At 39.2% G+C, this 20932-nt stretch overlaps 1 protein-coding gene across 1 annotated transcript in view; it reads right to left on the bottom strand.

Moving 5' to 3' along the window:
• TNFRSF11A (TNF receptor superfamily member 11a) overlaps positions 1-20932 on the bottom strand; it is a 64369-nt gene that overhangs the window by 6542 nt on the left and 36895 nt on the right. The window contains 4 exon segments of the mRNA XM_043995971.1: positions 7786-8508; positions 8511-8598; positions 12516-12580; positions 18356-18469. Of these exon segments, the coding sequence (XP_043851906.1) occupies positions 7786-8508; positions 8511-8598; positions 12516-12580; positions 18356-18469 (990 nt within the window).

Genomic DNA, 20932 nt, shown 5'->3' with positions numbered 1-20932 from the left:
ACAAAGACTATTTACTAATCTGTAGAGAGGCTGCAATCTAGATAGGTGGAATGAGTACCCACTCCAATGGAATCATGAAACCTAGGAGTAAAGTCTACATACTTGACATGGAAAATTCCCCTTAACTTAGAGACATCTATACTTCAGAAGTGATTTGATGACCTTATATAGAAACCAGGGTCCTTGAATAACTAACTACACACTAGATGGCACTGTGTGAATTCTTCCAAATTTTTGTTTAAGGGAAATCACCAAAAAGGATTGTTGTCGATATGAACGATTACGATGCTTTGAAGTCTGATTTCATAACAATTTTCAGGGCACACATGATTATATGTCCAATTTTCCTGAAAATTTTTTCATTTCGTTTATAAGACAAAACGAGTCACAGTCCTTCAAAAATTATAATTTGATGGTCATGCAATATATTATTAATTATCATCATTATCATTATTATCATCATTATCATTATCATTATCTCCTCTACTAAATTCTGACCCTGATGCTTGGTTTTGTCATGGAGTTGATCTTGGGCTCTCAAAGGCTATGCCAGGAGAGCACCAGCTCTAGGGGATATTATCAAGTTGAAAAGCCTTGGGGCACCAGCCTGGGGTGCATGCCCTCCTGTCCAAGAACCAGCCTGGCTAAGCTCAGAAAATTGCATCACCCAATGACCACAGGTTGATGAATTTACTAGCCATGGAAATTCAAAGACCACCTTCTAAGTCGTACAAGGGTTGCTCTCTCCCTTGGTAGAAAGTTCCTTAAAATACTGTAATATGATCATCAAGTTTTGAAACAAGAATCCTTTATTTGAAAGGTAAATAAGAGGAAAAGGAGAGAATGAGAATGTGTTTCACAGTAGGAGCTATTTAAAGGATTCTTTCCAAAAGAGATGGCTACCCTAAAAGAAACACTCTTGTCTGATAAAAATGTCTAAAAATAATTGCCAGAAAAACATTTACTCTGGGTCCCCACTGACTGGTCAGGAGTCCAAATGTAGGCCACCTCACTGAGAGTCCTGAAATTGGCTTTTAGGAAAGCCTATGAGATCAGGCTCTATTATTGTTCCCCTCCCCTCCTAACTCTCTCCCCTTTCATCACATTTTATAGAACATGAATTATAACAATTAAAGAAAGTACTCATGCGAAAATGGTGTTTTGCACAGCCAGAAAAAACTAGGTCTATTCATGTAGAAGTAATTGTAGAAAGAGCTGTACTGCCTCAAAAATCCATCTGGTCTGTCCTTTCTCCTCATCAGGCAAAAATTAATTTAGCCAATGTGTCAGCTTCTTCATCCGCACTATCTATCCATAGACATTTTGTGCTGTCAAGCACTAGGAGACTGCAGAAAGAACGTTGTAAAACTTTTGAAAATTAAAAATGCTACTGTTTTATTAGGTTTCCCACCCATTATTCTTTTATCTTGGTTTGGAAGCTCTCCACCAGCTATGGGATTGTCCATTCAACAATTAAGTACCTGCTGCATGCGAAGGAAACAGGTGTGAGGAATATAAAGACAAAATGAAAAAACTAGTCCCTATGTCCGAAGTGCTTACTGAATTAGGAGAGGAAAAAGCCGAACAAAACTAGGGGTATAATCCTTTGCTAGAGAAAGATGGGAATGTGGTAAGAGAGCATTTATGCTTCATGAGTTGAAGTCACCAGGCCCAGATGAACTATACTCCAAAGTACTGAAAAGGATTGGCAGATATGACTTTTAAGATGCTATCACAAGGGGGCAGCTAGGTGGTGCAGTAGATAAAGCAGCGGCCCTGGATTCAGGAGGACCTGAGTTCAAATCTGGCCTCAGACACTTGACACATACTAGCTGTGTGACCCTGGGCAAATCACTTAACCCCCACTGCCCTGCAAAAAACAAAAACAAACAAACAAACAAAAGATGCTATCACAAAAAAAAAAATGCTGCTATGAAATACCGGTGAGGGGAAGGAACATACCTGAAAGAGGTCAAAGACAGAAAGAATGATCTCATATATACTAAAATATTCATTATGAGTTTTTTTGTGGGATCAAAGGATTAGAAATAGTAGATGCCCATGGACTGGGAATGGTTAATTGTGGCATAAAAATGTAATATAATATTGTTGCACCATAAGAAACGATGAATATGAAGAATTCAGAGAAGCATGGGAAAACGTTTAAGAACAGACACAGAGTGAAGTAAGCAGAAGCAAGAAAGCAACATAAGACAATGACTACAACAATGTAAATGGAAAGGGAACATAGTGTGAATATCATAACCAAGAGGCTTTACCCTTGGGAAAAGCTGAGAACATGCACCACTTTAACTTTTTTCCAGAAGTGGGGGACTATGGGTATGGGTTAGAGGAGGGGTTAGGGTTAGATTTAGAGTGAGGAGCACATACTCTGTGTAACTGGGTTGACAGGTTATTTGGTTTTGCCAAATTGGTCTTTTTCCTCTTTCTTTTTAATACCGTTATTGTAAGGGATGAAGGCAGATAGGTGGCACAGTGGATAGAGTGCCAGGAAAAGTCAGGAAGACTTTTATTGTCCTGAGTTCAAATCTGACCTCAAACACTTACTAGCTGTGTGACTCAGGGCAAATCACTTAACCCTGTTTGCCTCAGTTTCCTCATCTATAAAATGAGCTGGAGGAAAGAAATGGCAAATCACTCCAGTATCTTTGCCAAGAAACTCCAAATGGGGTCATAAAGAGTAGGACACAACTGAAAAACAATGGAACAACACACAAGAAGGCATTCAGGTGAATGCTATGCTTTAGTTTTAGCAGGGTCTCATATTGTTCTTGGGGAAAGGATGGAGAAGTATGGGCTAGCTGCAAATGAAACACGTTAAGTTTTAAAATGTAAAAACTGTCCTTAGCTCAAAGGTCACACGAAAAGAGGGGAAGGGATGGAGATGACTCTTAGGCTATAATTTGCTGATCCTTGGGCAAGATGATAGTCAAATGATATGGATTTGGAATTGGCTTAATGGCCAGACCCAAGAGTTGTCATCAGTGCCAAATTAGAAAGCAGTGATGATTAATTGAAGAGACCTGAGATGTTTAGAGAAGACTTAATAATTGTCTTTCAGTATTTGATGGGCCATTACATGGAGAAGGCTTAGATTTGTTCTGCTCTCCTCCTCATTGTTGCTGTTGAGTCGTTTTTTCAGTTGTGACTCCATTTGGGGTTTTCTTAGCAAGGACACTGGAGCAGTTTGTCATTTCCTTATTTTGCTCATTTTATAGCTGAGGAACTGAGGGAAACAAAGTTAAGTGACTTGCCTAGGGTCACACAGCTGGTAAGCATTTGAGGCTGCATCTGAACTCAGGAAGATGAATTTGAATGATTCCAAACCCAGCTGGCTCAGCCCCCTATGGGAGAGATAAGAGCAACAGTGGAAGTTGCAGGGAAGATTTACGCTTATGGAAAGATAAACTTCTTAAATATCAGAGTTGCCCCAAAGTGGAACACACTGCCTGAGAAAGTACGAGCTTTCTCCTTAGGAGAGGTCTTGGGTCAAAGGCTGTATGACCACGTGAGGCAGTGAGGTGACACAGTGCATAGAGCACTGGCCCCGGAGTCAAGAAGACCTGAGTTCAAATCTCACCTCAGACATTTATTAGCCATGTGATCTTGGACAAGTTACTTGACCCCAATTGCCTTAAACATCTGGGGCCATCTCCAGTTGTCCTGATACATATCTTGCCACTGGACCCAGATGGCTCTGGAGGAGAGAGTGAGGTTGGTGACCTTACACAGCCCTCCCTCACTTAAATCCAATCAGTGCAAGTCATGACATCACCCTGATGTCACGGTCCTCTTCTAAAATGAAGGACAAACAACAACAACAACAACAACAACAACAAGAAGGATGACCACTTGTCCACAATGTTACAGATTAGGTTCTTGTTCAGATACATATTTGACTAGGTAGCTTCTACATTCACTCCAATGCTAAGATTCAGAGAAAGCTGATTTTATTTTTAATTCATGATTTCAAAGCAAATCCCATTTTGCACTTACCTAGCATTTTTATTCCAGGAATCTCAACCCCATTATAACTTCTTTGCAAATCTCCCCTTGCCCATTTCACAGAGTGAAGTATTGATTTGCTTCAGGTAATGCTATTAGTCACTAGTAAAAGCAGGAATTAAGTTCAGATCTCTTGGCTCCATTGATCTATTATTTAATGGGATGGAGTTTTTTGCTAATTTCCCCTAATAAGAAAGAATATTAGAATTTAGGGGGAAAAAGTAACCTTGGTAAGAAACAAAGACATGAAGTTTTGAGTGACAGAAGTTCTCTTAAAATATGTAAAAGTACATTTTTGCCTACATTTTATAGAATAAATGAGGAAAACGTCCTCAATTTGGGGGGTGCTATTTTGGAGATAGTTTCTAGAGAGGCAGAATAATGTAGTGAATAGAGAGAGCACTGGACTATAGGAGGAAGGACTGGAGTGAAATATTGCCTCACACATGCACTTACTAACTGGCTAAGCCCAGAACCTCTCTGGTCCATTTCTTCATCTGTACAATGAAAGGGTTTGGCCTGACCTCTAATCCCCTTTCCAGCTCTAAATCTATGATTTAACAACAAACATAACAACATAAGTAGAGCCCACTGCATCCCCTTGGATATCAGATTCTCTGATCTCAGTTAAACTGAAATTGGGGATTATACTTCAGTGAAATTGTGGGAATTTTCACCACAAACTACAAATGATTTCATATTGACTTATCGGTGTACTTGCACCTGATAGAATGTAAGCTTCTGAGGAGAGGGGCTCTTTTCTTTCTGCCTTTGCCTTGAATGTAATAGGGTTTTGACAAATGGTTGTTGAATTGAATTGAACAGGGAGCTTCAGGAAACAGGTTTATGTTGAGATAACCTAACAGTATTATTATTATTCAAAGCAGTTCCTTGTTTTGGATACTAGGTAACATCAAGGGGCTTCAAAATAATTTATTTTATTTATATATTTTTTTTAGTGAGGCAATTGGGGTTAAGTGACTTGCCCAGGGTCACACAGCTAGTAAGTGTTAAGTGTCTGAAGCCGGATTTGAACTCAGGTACTCCTGACTCCAGGGCCAGTGCTCTATCCACTGCACCACCTAGCTGCCCCTAAAATAATTTTTTTTTTACCCAGAATGAACTTGAAATATGAACAAATAAATAATAAGAGAGTAAGAAACAGTAAATGAAGTTCCTACTTGTTTCCTCTCTCTCCCTTCTACCTAGAATCAACAAGGTGAGTCCTGAGTCAGGAAGACCCAAGTCCAAACCTGGCCTCAGACACTTACTAGACATATGATTTTTTTTTTTTTGGGGGGGGGGGAGTGAGGCAAGTGTATGAGGCCGGATTTGAACTCAGGTCCTCCTGAATACAGGGCCAGTGCTCTATCTACTGTGTCACCTAGCTGCCCCTCTAGCCATATGATTTTGAGCAAGTAGCTCACCTTCTTTCTGCCTCAGTTTCCTCAGGGTTGCTGGGAGGATCAAATGAGAAATTGTAGTGACTAGCACATGGTAGGAGCTGAACAAATGCTTGTTTTCTTTCTTCCTTTTTCTTATTTTTTCCTTCCCCGCCCCCCCCACCCCAATCATACCCAAAGCTTTCTACCATGCCCCAGTGCATTCCTGGGAAGCTATCTCATAAAGTGGACCTCTGTAAAGCAGGGACAAATTTCCTGTAGGAACAATGTTGTAATTGTCATTTGTGTACCTGGCCAGAGTCAGCATCAAATGAATCATAGATATGGCCAATAATAAGTTTTTAAAAAGCAAAAATACAATTATAAGGCTCTATAATCGCTCAGAGTAGTGAAATTATGACCCAAATCCTATAAAATGGTATATGTATAAAATATATAAAGGGACTCAGGAAATGAAAAAAAATTACAGATATTTTATTGGCATAATAAATTGACCTAAAACAAGTATTATGAAGTCAATACCATATAAAAGTATATGACAGACAAAAAAAATTAATTACAGTCTTATTTATATTCTTAGAATCTAGAATAAATTTTAGAGGATAATATGAGTTTTTAAAAAATCTACTAACTGGGGCAGCTAGATGGTGCAGTAGATAAAGTACCGGCCCTGGATTTAGGAGGACCTGAGTTCAAATCTGACCTCAGACACTTAACACTTACTAGCTGTGTGACCTTAGGCAAGTCACTTAACCCCCATTGCCCTGCAAAAAAAAAATCTACTAATCCTAGAAATCTAAGCTTAGGCCTTTTCTCCCTTCTTCTCTAAATTTTTCTTTCAAAAGTTTAGACGTTAAAAACTGTCACTCTTAGGGCTGTGCTCTGAGTATTCGGAGGTACTCCTAAGTCCTCAGTGTAGGTTCCCAACATTAATTCTCAATCCATAACACTCATTAAACACTTTCTAACTTCTAGGTACTGAGCTGGGCTCTGGGGGTACAAATACAAATGTAAGAGAAGTCTTGACCTCACAGAGCTTCCATTTTACTGAAGGAATACCACATGGTAACAGATAGTAATATAGGCTAGATAGTTCAATAGATTGAGGGCACGATGACAAATGGAGAATAGAAAAGTTGTTTCATTCATTTGATGTCCACCCCCACTGAAAAACATTTTAAAAAAAAGAGCTGATCCTGAACTTTTCTCTTTCCCCCTCCTTTTATGCCTGTGCTTTACTTAAAACAAGCCACCAAATATAAAACCTTTCAAACACACCTACACCCCAAGGCAGAGAAAGCAGGTCCTCAGGATATAACCCATGCTAGCTGATCTTTCTTTGTCATGCCTACTACCAAAAGGGTATTAAGGCAACTCTCAGAGCCCCTAACAATTCATTTGAATGTCCTAAAAACAAATACTGGCCAATTACCACCTATATTTCAAAGTAGTTCCAGGACTGAACAGGCTTACTAGACGATTGTAGATCTGTAAAGTTCCTTAAATCCAACCTGCCTCCCTCAGTTTATGGATGAAGACACTCAGACCTAGGGGAGTTAAGGTACTTGCCCTAAGTCATCAGAGATTCTAAATGGGATTCGAAGCCAGATCATTTGATTTCAAATCCATTTTGTAGCATACTAACTCTAAGAGGTGAGGGGGGAGGGGGAGAGGTATTGATTTCTGGCTGAAAAGGAAATGAACAGATGAAGACAGGGAGAACTGAAGTACAGGGTTTCACTAGGAAGGAGCCATGGGGAATGTAATTGATGCAACTATTTCCATGGTAGGCCAAGTGGTTGAAAACCACTGAGTATGACTTTAGGGGTACAGGAAAGACCTGGGTCTTTCTACCCCCATCTTCTACCTGTTTGAAATTCTACCAACAGAGCTTCATCTTGAAAAGCACACATACTCATTAAAATGTAAATAGCCTCCCGTTTTAAGCTTTTATCAATTGCTTAGATGAGAAGAGCTTTGACTGAAGAGTGGAACAAAGGACCAGAAGGGTACAGGTGCCCGAGGGCACTAGCTGGGATGCCACAGAATGGGGACTTTGAGAGCAGTGAATTTTGCTTACATCACAATTTTGCTGCAGGTTAGCAGGAACACAAAAGTATACACAGAAATATAGGTGTCTATATAAGCATAGAAGTGATCACGAGGGTAGGGGGAAGATGTACATGGTGAAAGAAAAGGGAAGGTTGGTGAAGAACCATCAGCTACACTTTCTGGAGGGTCAATAAAAGTTAAAATATCTCTTAGTTTATCTCCCTTCTTCTCTGAATATATGTGACTCTGAAAAAGAATATAACCTTTTTATGTAAGGAGGTGAACAGGACCTAAGGTCACTTACCAGATGCAAGAGGTGAGTCACTGGAGGTACCACCTGACCCAGAACTGCCTCTTTTTGTACTAGGGAACTTCATTTCAGTCCCATCGAAGGACAAGTCTTCACCCTCAGCATCACTTGCCAGGATATTCTGACTTTCTGGAGGAAGGTCTAAGCCACAGGTGCACTGTGGGAAAGGTCCATTCTCAAAGGATGATATGATGTGCTCGGCTTTCTTCTCAGAAGCTTCAGTGCACTTTCTGAGAGGCTCCTTGCAGCCCCCATAGCCATTTGTTAAGTCAGGGTTGGCTGCCCAATGATTCCTGTCACTGCTCTCTACCTCTTTTGCAAGGATACTGTCATTGCAGTGGAAAGATTTCTGCAAGTACGGTTCAGAGGAAATATGGATGGAGTCAGTCCTGCATGAGGATTTAGTGCAATAGGAGCTCTCTGAATCCACTGTGCTTTCGGTACCAGTAAAACACTGGCTTAAGCTGTCATTCTCCCCGACCTCCAAGGGCTCTGAAAAAGGAGAAGCTGGTTTGCTTCCAGGCCGACCCAATAACAATAAACAATCAGAAACCATGGGAGCTCGGTCCACATATTCATCTTCTGTGGGAATCTGCCTAAAGTTATCTTCTTCAGTCTCAATGACCAAGGACAGCATGGCAGTATCTTCCACTTTACCCGGCTCTGCTTCCCCACACACAACACGTCCCTGTGGATAACACGAGTCTTCAGGTAAATCTTTTCTTGGGTCGTCATGAAAACATCTTCATAAGCCTGGCTAGCCTTAGATGTCATGTGTGTACTGATGAAATTATCACTGGAGGATTCCTGCCAATTTAAACCCGGAAGGTTAAAAAAATGTTATCCAAGTCCTCAGACCACTAATATCTTCCTGAGCAAACATCAGAAATGAAAATTACAGCCATTTTTGGTCATAATCAATACACATACACAGAGAGCACCTATGAATGCATAGCATTGTATTGCCTACTACAGGAATTTACTTTAGAATTTATTTAATTCAGTATAGAAAACACAGAATCTCTAACAGCAAGGAGTTTATTAAAAGCATAAAGGGAGAGTAACTGCACCCCAGTACAAACTGTTTATACCTTAAAATAGTAAAGGGTGAATGGATTTTTTTTTAAAGTATGGACAGGGCAGCTAGGTGCCTCACTGGATAGAGCACCAGCCCTGGATTCAAGAGGACCTGAATTCAAATCTGGCCTCAGACACTTGACACTTATTAGCTGTGTGACCCTGGGCAAGTCCTTTATCCTTATTGCCCTGAAAATAAGAAAAAAAAGTAATGGGACCAAGGGGAGGGAAGAGGATGGAGGGTAATACATTAGCAATAGTAACTGTGAAAGAAAATGATGAGCAGGATGCTATCAGAAGAACTTGTGAAAATGCAATCCATTGGGGCAGCTAGGTGGCACAGTGGATAAAGCACCAGCCCTGATCAGGAGGACCTGAGTTCAATCTGGCCTTAGACACTTGACACTTACTAGCTATGTGATCCTGGGCAAGTCACTTAACCCCCAATTGCCTCACCAAAAAGAAAAAGAAAAAGAAAATGCAATCCATCTACAGAGAAGGAACTGATGGGGCTGAATACAGGATTGAAGTATAATTTTTTTTTTGTTAGTTCCTCTTTCTAAAGTTATTTTTGTCTGTTTTCTTTTCACAGCTGACTAGTATGGAGATGTTTTGCATGACTGCACAAGTATAACTTGTATAGAATTGCTTGATTTCTTGGGGAAGGGTGGGCAGGGGGAGGGAGGAAGGAAAAAAATTTGGAACACAAAAGTAATGGACCTTGGGTCATCCTCTGTTGAGTAACACTGGGACTCTAAGATTTGAGAACTGTTGATATTAAGAAATACTCCTGGGGCAGCTAGGTGGCGCAGTGGATAGAGCACCGGCCCTGGAGTCAGGAGTTCAAATCCGGCCTCAGACACTTAAGCTACTAGCTTTGTGACCCTGGCAAGTCGCTTAACCCCAATTGCCTCACTAAAAAAAGAAAAAAAGAAAAGAAATACTCCTTTAAACAGTGGGATTCACATTTTTGTTTTGGTTTGGTTTGGTTTTTTGGGCAGGACAATTTATATAAGTGAACTTGCCCAGGGTCACCAGCTACTAAGTGTCAAGTGCCTGAGGCCGGATTTGAACTCAGGTTCTCCTGAATCCAAGTCCAGTGCTTTATCACTGTACCATCTAGCTGCCCCCTGGGATTCACATTTGATCAAGCTTTTAATAACTTAAAACTGCCCTAAAACTTTTGGGACACCTTGTATTACTGTCATGATACCTATGTCTGCCAATCAAACAAATTTAAACATTCTCCCATAAAGGTTAAAAAAATTAAGAGTCATAGTTATAATGCCACCAGAAATGTGCTGTCTTCCTGTGTGAGTGGTAGTGTGATGTAATGGATAAGAGTATTAGATTTAGAATCAGAAAGACACAGGTTCAAATTACCCCTTCTGACACTTATTAGCCATGTGAAAATAGGTAAGTCACTTAATGTCTCTGAACCACAGATTCTTCACTTAGAAAATGAATATTCTAATAATGCCCAAAGTACTTATCTAACCCTTTTGCTATGAGGCTCAGATAAGGCAGTGATGCTAAGTGCTGGGGATACAAATATAGGCAAAGACCTCAAGGAGCTTACATTCTAATAGAGAAAGACAAAACACAAAAGGAAGTTATAAAGGCCATGAGGGTTGGGGGAGGAAAGGAAAGTACCAAACATGACAGAGGAGTCCAAAGGAATGGAGCTGCTGGGAAATGAAGAGGTGGCTGGTGTGGGTGCTCCCCTTAAGTGGAGGTTCTAGAAGGAGCTCTCTATTCTCCTATCAGAGGGAGGGTCTTCAGGGATAGAGAGAACAGATGAGCTGAGAGTTCCAAGGTGATAAAAACTCCAGCCATTATTATATGGACATTACTATTATATGGATGTTACAGGAAACTAAGGGGTTTAACAGCACTAGTCAACTATGTTCTCTTCCTTTCTGTTCACAAATTTTTTTTATTAGTGAGGCAATTGGGGTTAAGTGACTTGCGAAGGGTCACACAGCTAGTAAGTGTATAAGTGTCTGAAGCCAAATTTGAACACAGGTCACTCCTAACTCCAGGGCCTGTGCTCCATCCACTGCTCCATCTAGCTGCCCCTCTGTTCACAATTTTAAAAAACGAGGGAGCTTAACAATGTGAAGATAAAGTGAAAATAACCCCAAGCCTAAAAATCTTTAGGAGAGAAAGTTTTAGGCTATACCAAAAGTACAGAATTAGGATAATAACTCACATGATAAAATATGTATAGACTAACACCAACGTGGATTTATATAAAGTTTTATAGCTTACAGAGCACTTTCTCCACAATAATTCATGAGTAGTATTTTCAATTCACAAATGGGGAAACTGAGGTTTAAAGAGGTTACGGCAATTGCCCTTAGTCACAGGCCCTGGAAGGACTGGGGCCAAGAAGTGAATCTAGGTCTCTTGACTTCCAATTTCTCCTTCTTTCTACTAGTACCAGCCTTAAGAAAAAAAAAAATTGTCATTTTGCTAAAAATATTCATCAAGTTTAATTAAGAAGAGGAAACATTTCATTGTGAGAAAGAGCATCTGTTCATAATGATGATGATTTTATAATTTAAGATGCAACTCAAATCTTTTTTTCCCTAATTCTTTTGGTACAACACCACATTACAGATCACTAAAAAAAGCCCTGATTCTTTGGAGTGTGTGTCTATGTGTGTGTGTGTGTGTGTGTGTGAGTGTGTGTGGTGATTAATGTTTTATGTCACAGATAAAGAAACAGATGGTAGAACTTAAGACAAACAATATTTAGCGGGATTTGACATCACAAATTCTGTACCAAGTGTCTTCCTTATCTAAAGATATTTCAGAAATATTAAAAAAAAATGGATTTTGAAGCTGAACAGAAAATTATATTCAAAAGATATGGCTACTCACATATAGTTAAGTGTTCTTCAATCCTTTGCCCCCTTTGCCCCCCACCTCATTAAATAAGCATGCTTCATTAGTCAAGTTCCATCTAAAGTCACCATAAATTTAAGCAAATGAATGAGGTAGAATCAGGTCTGTGGAGGTATATGGAAATGTTCTTAATTTGTCAGGTTCCAAAAGATTCTTTCTTAATGTAAATAAAAATTGAGTCATTTATGTTCTTTCACACTCAAAAAAAAAAAAGAGTGACTCCGATAGGGAACTATGGAAAAAAATGTCATTCCTTGTTTTTGGCAATAATAATAATAATAATAATAATAATTGTACTTAGCACATTAATGCTTACTAAATGCTTTGTAAATATGGCCTTGTTTGATCCTCATGACAAAACCAGTGAGATAAGTAGTGAAGGCATTATTATCCCCATTTTGGAGATAAGGAAATGACTTAGAGATCCGGTACCTTGCTCAGGATCATACAGCTGGTTGGTGTTAGAATCGGGATCTTGGGGCAGCTAGGTGGCACAGTGGATAGAGCACCAGCCCTGGATTCAGGAGGACCTGAGTTCAAATCCGGCCTCAGACACTTAACAATTACTAGCTGTGTGACCCTGGCAAGTCACATAACCCCAAATGCCTCACCAAAAAAAAAAAGAAAAAGAAAAAAGAATCAGGATTCTACTCCAGTCTCTCCTGACTCCAAAACCAATGCTCTTTCTGCTACTTAGTGAAACTGGGTTCAAAAAGTACAAAATAAATATGCAAAACACACTGGCTTTACCTTTTTTGTCTTAGGATGCTGCATGTGTCATTGATCCAGAGCCACAGATCAGCTGGAATAAGTAACAAAAGGAAAAATAGTATCAATGACATGGAGAGCACCAAAACAGACTATAAATAAATAAAAGAGAGGTTTGCAGGACACAGTCTTAAGAAATGTCCACAGTTAGGGGGCGGGGCATGGATGATGATCCAATTAAAGGAGATTGAGAAGGATCATTGAGACAGATGGGATGGAAGAGAAGAAGGAGGAGGAGGAGAAAGAGGAGAAAGGAAGAGAAAGAGGAGGAGGAGGAGGAGGAAAAGGAAGAGGAAGAGGAGAGAGAGAGAGGAGAGAAGAGAGATGAGAGAGAGAGAGAGAGGGGAGAGAGAAAACATATACATAAGGTGATTAAAGAACTATTGGGGCAGCTCGGTGGCGCAGTGGATAGAGCACAGCCCTGGAGTCAGGAGTACCTGATTTCAAATCTGGCCTCAGACACTTAACACTTACTAGCTGTGTGACCCTGGGCAAGTCACTTAACCCCAATTGCCTCACTAAAAAAAAAAAAAAAAAGAACTATTAAAGCTTTAAACAGGACTAAGACTTCTGGGACACCTTGATATGTAGATACCAAATAAATAAAAGATAATGGGGGATGGGAGGAGGTAGTAACATATTGGGTGGGGAGAATGGGGAAAGGATTCCTATAGAAGGCGAGTTAATGAAAGCAAATAGGGATTCCAGGGGCAGCTAGGTGGCGAAGTGGATAGAGCACCAGCCCTGGATCAGGGGGACCTGAGTTCAAAATGACTTCAGACACTTAATAATTACTAGCTGTGTGACCCTGGGCAAGTCACTTAACCCCAACTGTCTCACCAAAAAAGAAAGAAAGAAAAGAAAATAAAGAAAGAAAGAAAGAAGAAAGAAAGAAAGAAAAGAAAGAAAAAAGAAAGAAAGAAAGAAAGAAAGAAAGAAAGAGTAAGAAAGAAAGTAAAAATAGGGATTCCCAAAAGCCAGAGATGAGAAGGGATTGCATTCCAACCAAAGGGGACCTGCCAGTGAAAAGGCAGAGCTGGAAGATGGAGGGCTATGTATGAGATGTCAATGGCCAATTTAGCTGGACTGTAGTGTGTTGTATGAAGCAGAGCATGTGCAATAAGTCTGGAAAAGTAGCTCAGGGCCAGGTTGCAAAAGGGTTTTCAATGACAGCGGAGTTCATATTTGATCCAGAGGAGGTAGAGTGCTTTGGAATTTATCGAGTAACGGAAGTGACATAGTCAGATCTGCACTTTACGAAAATTGTTCGGGCAGCAGTGTGGAGGATGGATGGATTGGGGAAGGACTTGAGGCCAGCCATTAATTAAGAGACTAGTCTAATAGACCAAGGAGGGGTGATGAGCACTGGAGCACCAGTGTGAGAAGAGAGAAGGGATGCCATGTGACAGGTGTCACCAAGGTACAAATGACAAGCTCTGATAAGTGGATATGTGGTATAACTTGAGAGTAAAAGAGCTAAAAGTAATAGAGACTCTGAGAATTCCGAAGACTGGGAGGAGGGTGGTACCCTTGCTGGACAGAAACATAAAAGTCTGGAAAACAGGTGAGCATGAGGAGAAAGATAATGAACAGTATTTTAGATGTGTTAATAAGTTGGATATTTCTAACATGACATCCAGTATGAAAATTTCACAGGCAACCTGAGATGCAGAATGATATTCAGGAGAGAGACTAGGACTGGATATCTGGAATTTGGAAACTAGGACCTAGATATTTTGCAAAAAGGTAAATGGCTAAACTAAATGAGGTGAAAAGGTCACTGAGTGAGAAAATATTTTGTTAGGTGCCATCCCCTTTACTTCTGTTTTCACACAGATTAGTTTAGTACTGAGAGGGAAGGAAAAAAGTATTTTTTGTATGAAGAAAAAAGATTGTAATCAGTTAGCAAAGGATGTAATGTGTTGTCTCGAATATTTTGATTCGTGAAAAGAGTAGGGAAAAGCTTTTGTTTAATAAAAACTGCTAAAGTGTATTTAAAAAAACCATGGGGGCAGCTAGATGGCACAGTGGATAAAGCACCGGCTCTGGATTCAGGAGTACCTGAGTTCAAATCTGGCCTCAGACACTTGACACTTGCTAGCTGTGTGACCCTGGGCAAGTCACTTAACCCCCATTGCCCCGCCAAAACAAACAAACAAACAAACAAACAAACCATGGTTGTCATATGGGATTTGAACAACAGAAAATGAACTTCAGAAAAAATATGACAACTTAAATCATCTTGTGAAAGATGTAAAGTAAGGCTTCATTTGTATGTGAAGATTGATGCATTAAAGGGAAGCCGAAAAAGAATTTTTATTTATTTAAAAACTGGACCAGATGTGAGGATGAAGAAACACAATTTGTAGTATACAAAATGAGATGGTGGACCATGTGAGAACAAAGCTGCAGGGAACCCCGATTGCCTCAGCTTATTTTCAAATAATGGTTTTAAGACTTAAGAGCGTAACAACAACACACACACACACACACACACAATTAAAACAGAAATAATTTGAAGACTGAGGATTAAACTAAAGTTTGCTATTACCAAGTGGAAAGTTGGCTTCTTTCTGCCTTTGAAGTGAAAGTGAGCCAGTGGATGCTAGGGAAGCTTGATATAAGTCATTAAAATAAATAGCACAGAAAGGGCTGAGTCTTAGGCTGAAGCTGAAACTGAAGAGGGAAAGTGCTTGAGAAGTGGAGCCAAAAGCAACAGCAGAGGTTGAAAAGCAATCTGTGTGTAAAGAAGAGGCCCTGGAGCAGTCCAGCCAACAGAAGGCATCATCATGATTCTTGATTATTTAGAGAGCTCAACTTCAATGGATAAGAGCTTCGATTCCAGATATTATTCTTTGGTTGCCCTCTAGACGCTTAAAAAGGTTGAAGCCTCTCAAAATTGCCTGTTGTCCTTTTTTTGTCCTCTTTAGTTTGAGGAAGAGCAGAAAGGGGAAACAAATTTGTTGTTGTTGTTCTTGTTGGTATAGTAAGAGATGCTGAAATATAACTGAAGGATACAGAATACCTGGTGAATGAAGATTTGTTGAAGCTTGTTTTCCTTGCCCCAAGAGCCAACCTCAGCTTTTTGCTATTAAATTTGTCACTATAATGGGACGGGACAACACAGCATCCAGGTAACTGAATAGCTGGCTGGACTGAACTGAACTACTGTGTTCATCTATAGCCAGATTGATGGGTTTTACAATATCTATGGCTTAAAGGGGAACTAACCATTATCCAAAATAATACAAAACACTATTCAAATGCTCTTGTAGAGTGATTGAAAGAGCTTGTAAATGCTATGTCAGTTAAAAAATGGAAAAGAAGTGGATTTGCCAAGCTGAACAGCAATGAGGGTAAGCAGACAAGCAGTTTGGCAGAAAAGTGCTTTTGTGTGGTGCAAATGATTCTAAAGGGACCAATGTCTGAAATCCAGAATTTCAAGCCTAACTGATTTTACTCCCTTAGGTATTTCCCTGTTGGTTTCTTACATATGCCCATACTTGCCACACATATACTGAATGCATTGGTGGAGAGTGCTTATGTGTAGATTATGATGTATGATCCTTCCATTTGCTTCAATAAAATGATTATTTGTGAATGTATTATAATTTCTTTTGCTTCACTGATTCGTAAACAGTTAAGATTATGATATAAAATATTATCATTTTGAGTGACTGGTTTGTATAAATGGAATGCCAACAGTTGGGACTCAAGAGATAAAGTGATGAGTATTTTTCCCCAAACAGGGTTAATCCTAGACTGAGAGAATTTGAGTGTAACTGGGCTGGTGTTACTTCTCTGGGAATCTAGAACTATATTGTGAGATTAGGTTGGAGGTAGATAGCCAGCCCAACCCAGAGAGTAAGCTGGTGTCCACATACCCATTATGAAGGAATTAAGGCATTACAGTGTGGGTACTAACACTTATATGATTTGATCGTTACAGTACTGAGAGAAAAAGAAGAAAATCTAGGCCAGAGGTGTGGAGTAGAACCACAAATAATCATCATATGGATGATGATACCATAAAAGGAGACTGAAAGGGAAGCTCAAACAGGAAGAAGAACCATGAAAAGCCAGAAAGGAAAAAATAAGGAAGAGATGGTCAACGGTATCAATGCTGCAAAGGGGTCAAGAAGGATGAGGACTGAGAAAAGACCATCAGATTTGGTACTTAAGAAATCCTGGTAACTTTAGGAGAAGAGAAGTTTCAGTTAAGTGATGACTGGGAAGACAGACTGCAAAAGGCTAAGGAGGGGGGAAGGGCAACAAGTATAGTGAGCTTTTTTCTATGAGTTTCAGAAAAGAGCAAAGGTATAATATAGTAGTTGAGGGGATGGTAAGGTATTGTGAAAGTTGGGATTTTGTTTGTTGTGTTGTATGTTTTTAGGGATGGGGGCAACATGCATCTAAAGGCAGCAAGGATGGAACCAGTAAATAGGGAGAGGGTGAAGATTAAAGAGAGTGGATGACAGTGGGAGCAACTCCTCCAAAGACAAGTAGGTTGGGAACAAGCCTATGTACTCCCTCTAGGAGTACAAGTGTTTTAAAGTAATCCAAATGAGATCATGAACAAATTCTATTGTCATCACGAGATTACTTCCCAAAAGTCTTTTTAAAATATTAGTACCTATTTAATGGTGAGAGTTTGACAACATTTTGGCTCCTTCTCAGAAAGACATTTTTTTAAAATCAAATGTGCTTTGCTCACAAAAAAGAACAATGGGGAATAAATGCCCATTCATTCATTCATTTATTCAACAAATACTTGTTAAGTCCCTAATAAATCCAAGTTGCTATGCTGGGTGCTGTGGATAATTATAAAGCTACCTGAGACAAGGTTCTCCATAAGACATGGCTGCAAACCAGGACAGTGTTTAAAATAGTGCCCTCTGTATATACTATATTCTTAGTAAATGTTTCTTTAAGTGCAATAGGCTCTTTGTAATAAATACTATGTTGGTGACAGAGCCAGCATGTAATAAATTACCATGTAAAGTGAGGTGGCCTTAAGCACCACAGCAGATGGAGAAGTAAGAGGTCACATTTAGTCAACAGATGTGAGCAGAGTCATAATACTCTTAATTTATTCGTTTTTTTACATGAAAGTAAGGAAGCTTTGGTACTGCTCTGCTATAGAAGGCAGAGAAAGAAGAAAGGAAAGAGAAGGGGACAGAAGAGAAATAGAGTGAGAGAGAGGAAGCAAGAAAAAGAGATAGAGAGTGAGAGATAGAAAGAGAAAGAACACAAGTGAGAGGAGGGGGGAGGGAAAAGAAGAGAGAAAAAGGGAAGAGAGGGAGGGGAGAGAAAAAGATAGAAACAGAGAGAAAACACTTATATGTGGATATGGATATGTGTGTGTATATATATTTTCTATATCTATATACATGGTATACATATATATAATAAGCACAGTCATATTTCTGATACTGTTTAGAGTTTGTATTTAGCAAATGCTTGTCAAACAAATAAATGTATGCACAGTCTTCTACATGAACACGTGCTGCCTCTAAAACCTACAATTTCTTTGAAGGCCAGAAGAGTTTGATATATTTGGGAATCTATGTGCTCAACAAATAACATGTTCTTTGCATTTAGAGAAAATCGATCAGATATGATTGGCCTGCTTGGGCTGATTTAAATAAAAATACCTTAGCATGACAATTTTCGCACAAGTGTCCAGCTCATAGATGACACTTAATCAAGGGTTTACTTGAATTGACTTGACAAACTAAGAAAACATACATCCAGAAATGCAAGTTTTCTCATGAAATGGCTTCTGAACAACTGCTCAGAGACACAATACCTGTTAGTGTTTTCCCTTCTTTTCTATAGTAGATCCCAATGATGATGACTGTAATTACTGCCAGACATGCCAGGAGAAGTGGAAAGATTATACTGTGTAAGTACTTTGGTGAATCTGTATGGGGAGAAAAAAAGATGCATTAGTTTTATTCTATAAGCATCATCATTCCATAAGCTTCAAAGAATCTCTTCATCATGCCCCAAATCATATAATTCAATATTTTCTAGAATAACAACCATCATAAAGACCTCATTAATTTTGCCAGTGTAGTACAAAACAAAACTTTTGCCAGACATTAGCAAGTGACTCAATTAGTTGTGACAAAAGCAATTCATCATCATTCAAAGGCCTGTGAACCTTTCCAAATTAGCTGGGCTGGTACTTGGATGACTGGTGGAGACCACAGAGCTTTGCTAAGGATTATATTATAAAGTCCTGGGCAAGAACTGAAGACCGTAGGGGTAAAGGAGATATTTCATGATTTCCTACAATATATTATAGGGGCATCAAAAGTGAAAGGCAAATTTGGGAAGTGAACGGGTCTTTAAGAAGATGGTATTTACCAGATATATTGGCCCTGGGCAAGTTACTTAACCTTTCAGGGTCTCAGGAAACTCTCTAAAAGGTTCCAATGTCCTGTTGATGGAGGACATTCTTCACCAAGAGATCCCTACATTGAGGAAGTAGTTGCACAGGTCTGGTTCTCACTCGTCCCCCTAAAGGTAATATATGAATACAGGCTTTGGATTTCTAGACTATGGTTTAAGATACAGAGGTGATTGGTTCTTGTCTAGGGATAGAGACTAATAAATATATATTTCCCTAGAATATTACAACATAGAACATAATGATTTAGAACCATTTTTGATATGACTATAAATTGTTTTGATTTCTTCACTGGAAATTTGTTCATATCCTTTGATCATTATCAAATGGGGGAATGACTCATATTCTTACAAATTTGACAAAGTTCCTAATATATTTGAGATATGAGACCTTTATCTGAGAATCTGTCTATAAAACTTCCCCCCATTTCCACCCCCAATTTTTTGCTATCCTTCTGATCTTGGCTACATTTGTTTTATTTGTAAAAAAAAAAAAAACCTTTAAATTTGATGTAATTGAAACTATCCATTTTACCTCACACTGCTAACATAGAACAAGAAGGCTTTAAAATGAGTATTGTAAAATGATGAAAAAAAATTTACCAATATCTGCCAATCTTGTTCTTCAGTCATTTTCCAGTTGTGTCTGACTCTTTGGGACCCCATTTGGGGGTTTCTTGGCAAAGGTACTAGAGTGGTTTGCCATTTTCTTCTCCAACTCATTTTATAGATGAGGAAATTTAGGCAAACAGAGTTAAGTGACTTGCCCAGAGTCACATAGCTTCCTTTCTTACTGTTGCTCCTTGACATGGTTACTGATTTGGTGGATATCACAGGGCAACTAGATGGTAAAGTGGATGGAGTGCCAGGACTGAAGTCAGGAAAACTCATCTTCCTGAGTTCAAATCTGGCTGCAGACACTTCTTACTGGATCTGTGCCCCTGAGCTAGTCACTTAACCTTGTTTGCCTCAGTTTCCTCATTTGTAAAATGATCTGGGGAAGGAAATGGCAAACCACTCCAGTACCTTTGCCAAGAAAACCCCAAATGGAGTCTTGGAAGAGTCAGACATAACTCAAAAACAATAACAGAATCTGATGTTACTTCAGAAGAGTATGTCTTATTAAAAAAAAGTTCAAGGAAATGGGAAGTATGTAAGTACAAATGTACATTAATATGTGTTTAATGAAATGCAGGAAACAAAGTATGGAAGCATGGTGGAAAGCATTTGGATGAAAATCAATGGCAGCAGAAACAGAAATAATACTGTCATCAGAATCTCTTACAGACCACTTGGACAGAAGGAGGAAATAGATAAGTACAGAAAATGGGTAACAATCCTGAACACAGAAGCATAACACAGTAGTAGTGTGGGGAGACCAGTCATCTGTATTTCTGATGGAGTTCTTTCTCTGTCCCTGAGAAAAAAAAAAGCTGCTAATAATTTCATGTCTTTCCTAAAAGAAAATTTTATCCCTCAAAAGGTGTGGGAACCAATGAGGGGAATACCTATTCTGGGTCTAATTCTTAATAACAAATAGAAACAAGTTGCTGGGGTTAAAAATGACAAGAACTTCAGGGAGAAGTGACCACTCAGTCTTAAAATTTGTGATGGAGGAGAGAAAAGTTGGGCACAGCAACTTGCAACCCAGATTTTAAGAGAGCAGATTTTAAAGGCTCTAAAGGAAATGATAGGCAGAATTTACAGGGGAAGGTGGTTGAAAAATGAAAAGCTCTTAAGAATGAGATTCTTAACACACAAAGAGAAATGATCTCAATGAAAAAGAAAAGGGAGAGAACTGCCTCAAGAGTCTAATTTAATTTACCTTTTCGACAGGATTTAATAGATGAGGGGAATGTTTAAGTTTACCTAGATTTTAGCAAAGCATTTGATAAAGTGTTTCATGCCATTCTTGTAGATAAGATGAGATGGGAGCTGGGTGATCTGTCACTGGTTGAATGTCTAGACCCAG

Source organism: Dromiciops gliroides, chromosome 1 (genome assembly GCF_019393635.1).
Source record: "Dromiciops gliroides isolate mDroGli1 chromosome 1, mDroGli1.pri, whole genome shotgun sequence".
In the NCBI taxonomy this organism is placed as follows: Eukaryota; Metazoa; Chordata; class Mammalia; order Microbiotheria; family Microbiotheriidae; genus Dromiciops; species Dromiciops gliroides.
The sequence above is the reverse complement of the archived record's forward strand: the minus strand, read 5'-3'. Positions and strand labels throughout refer to the sequence as shown.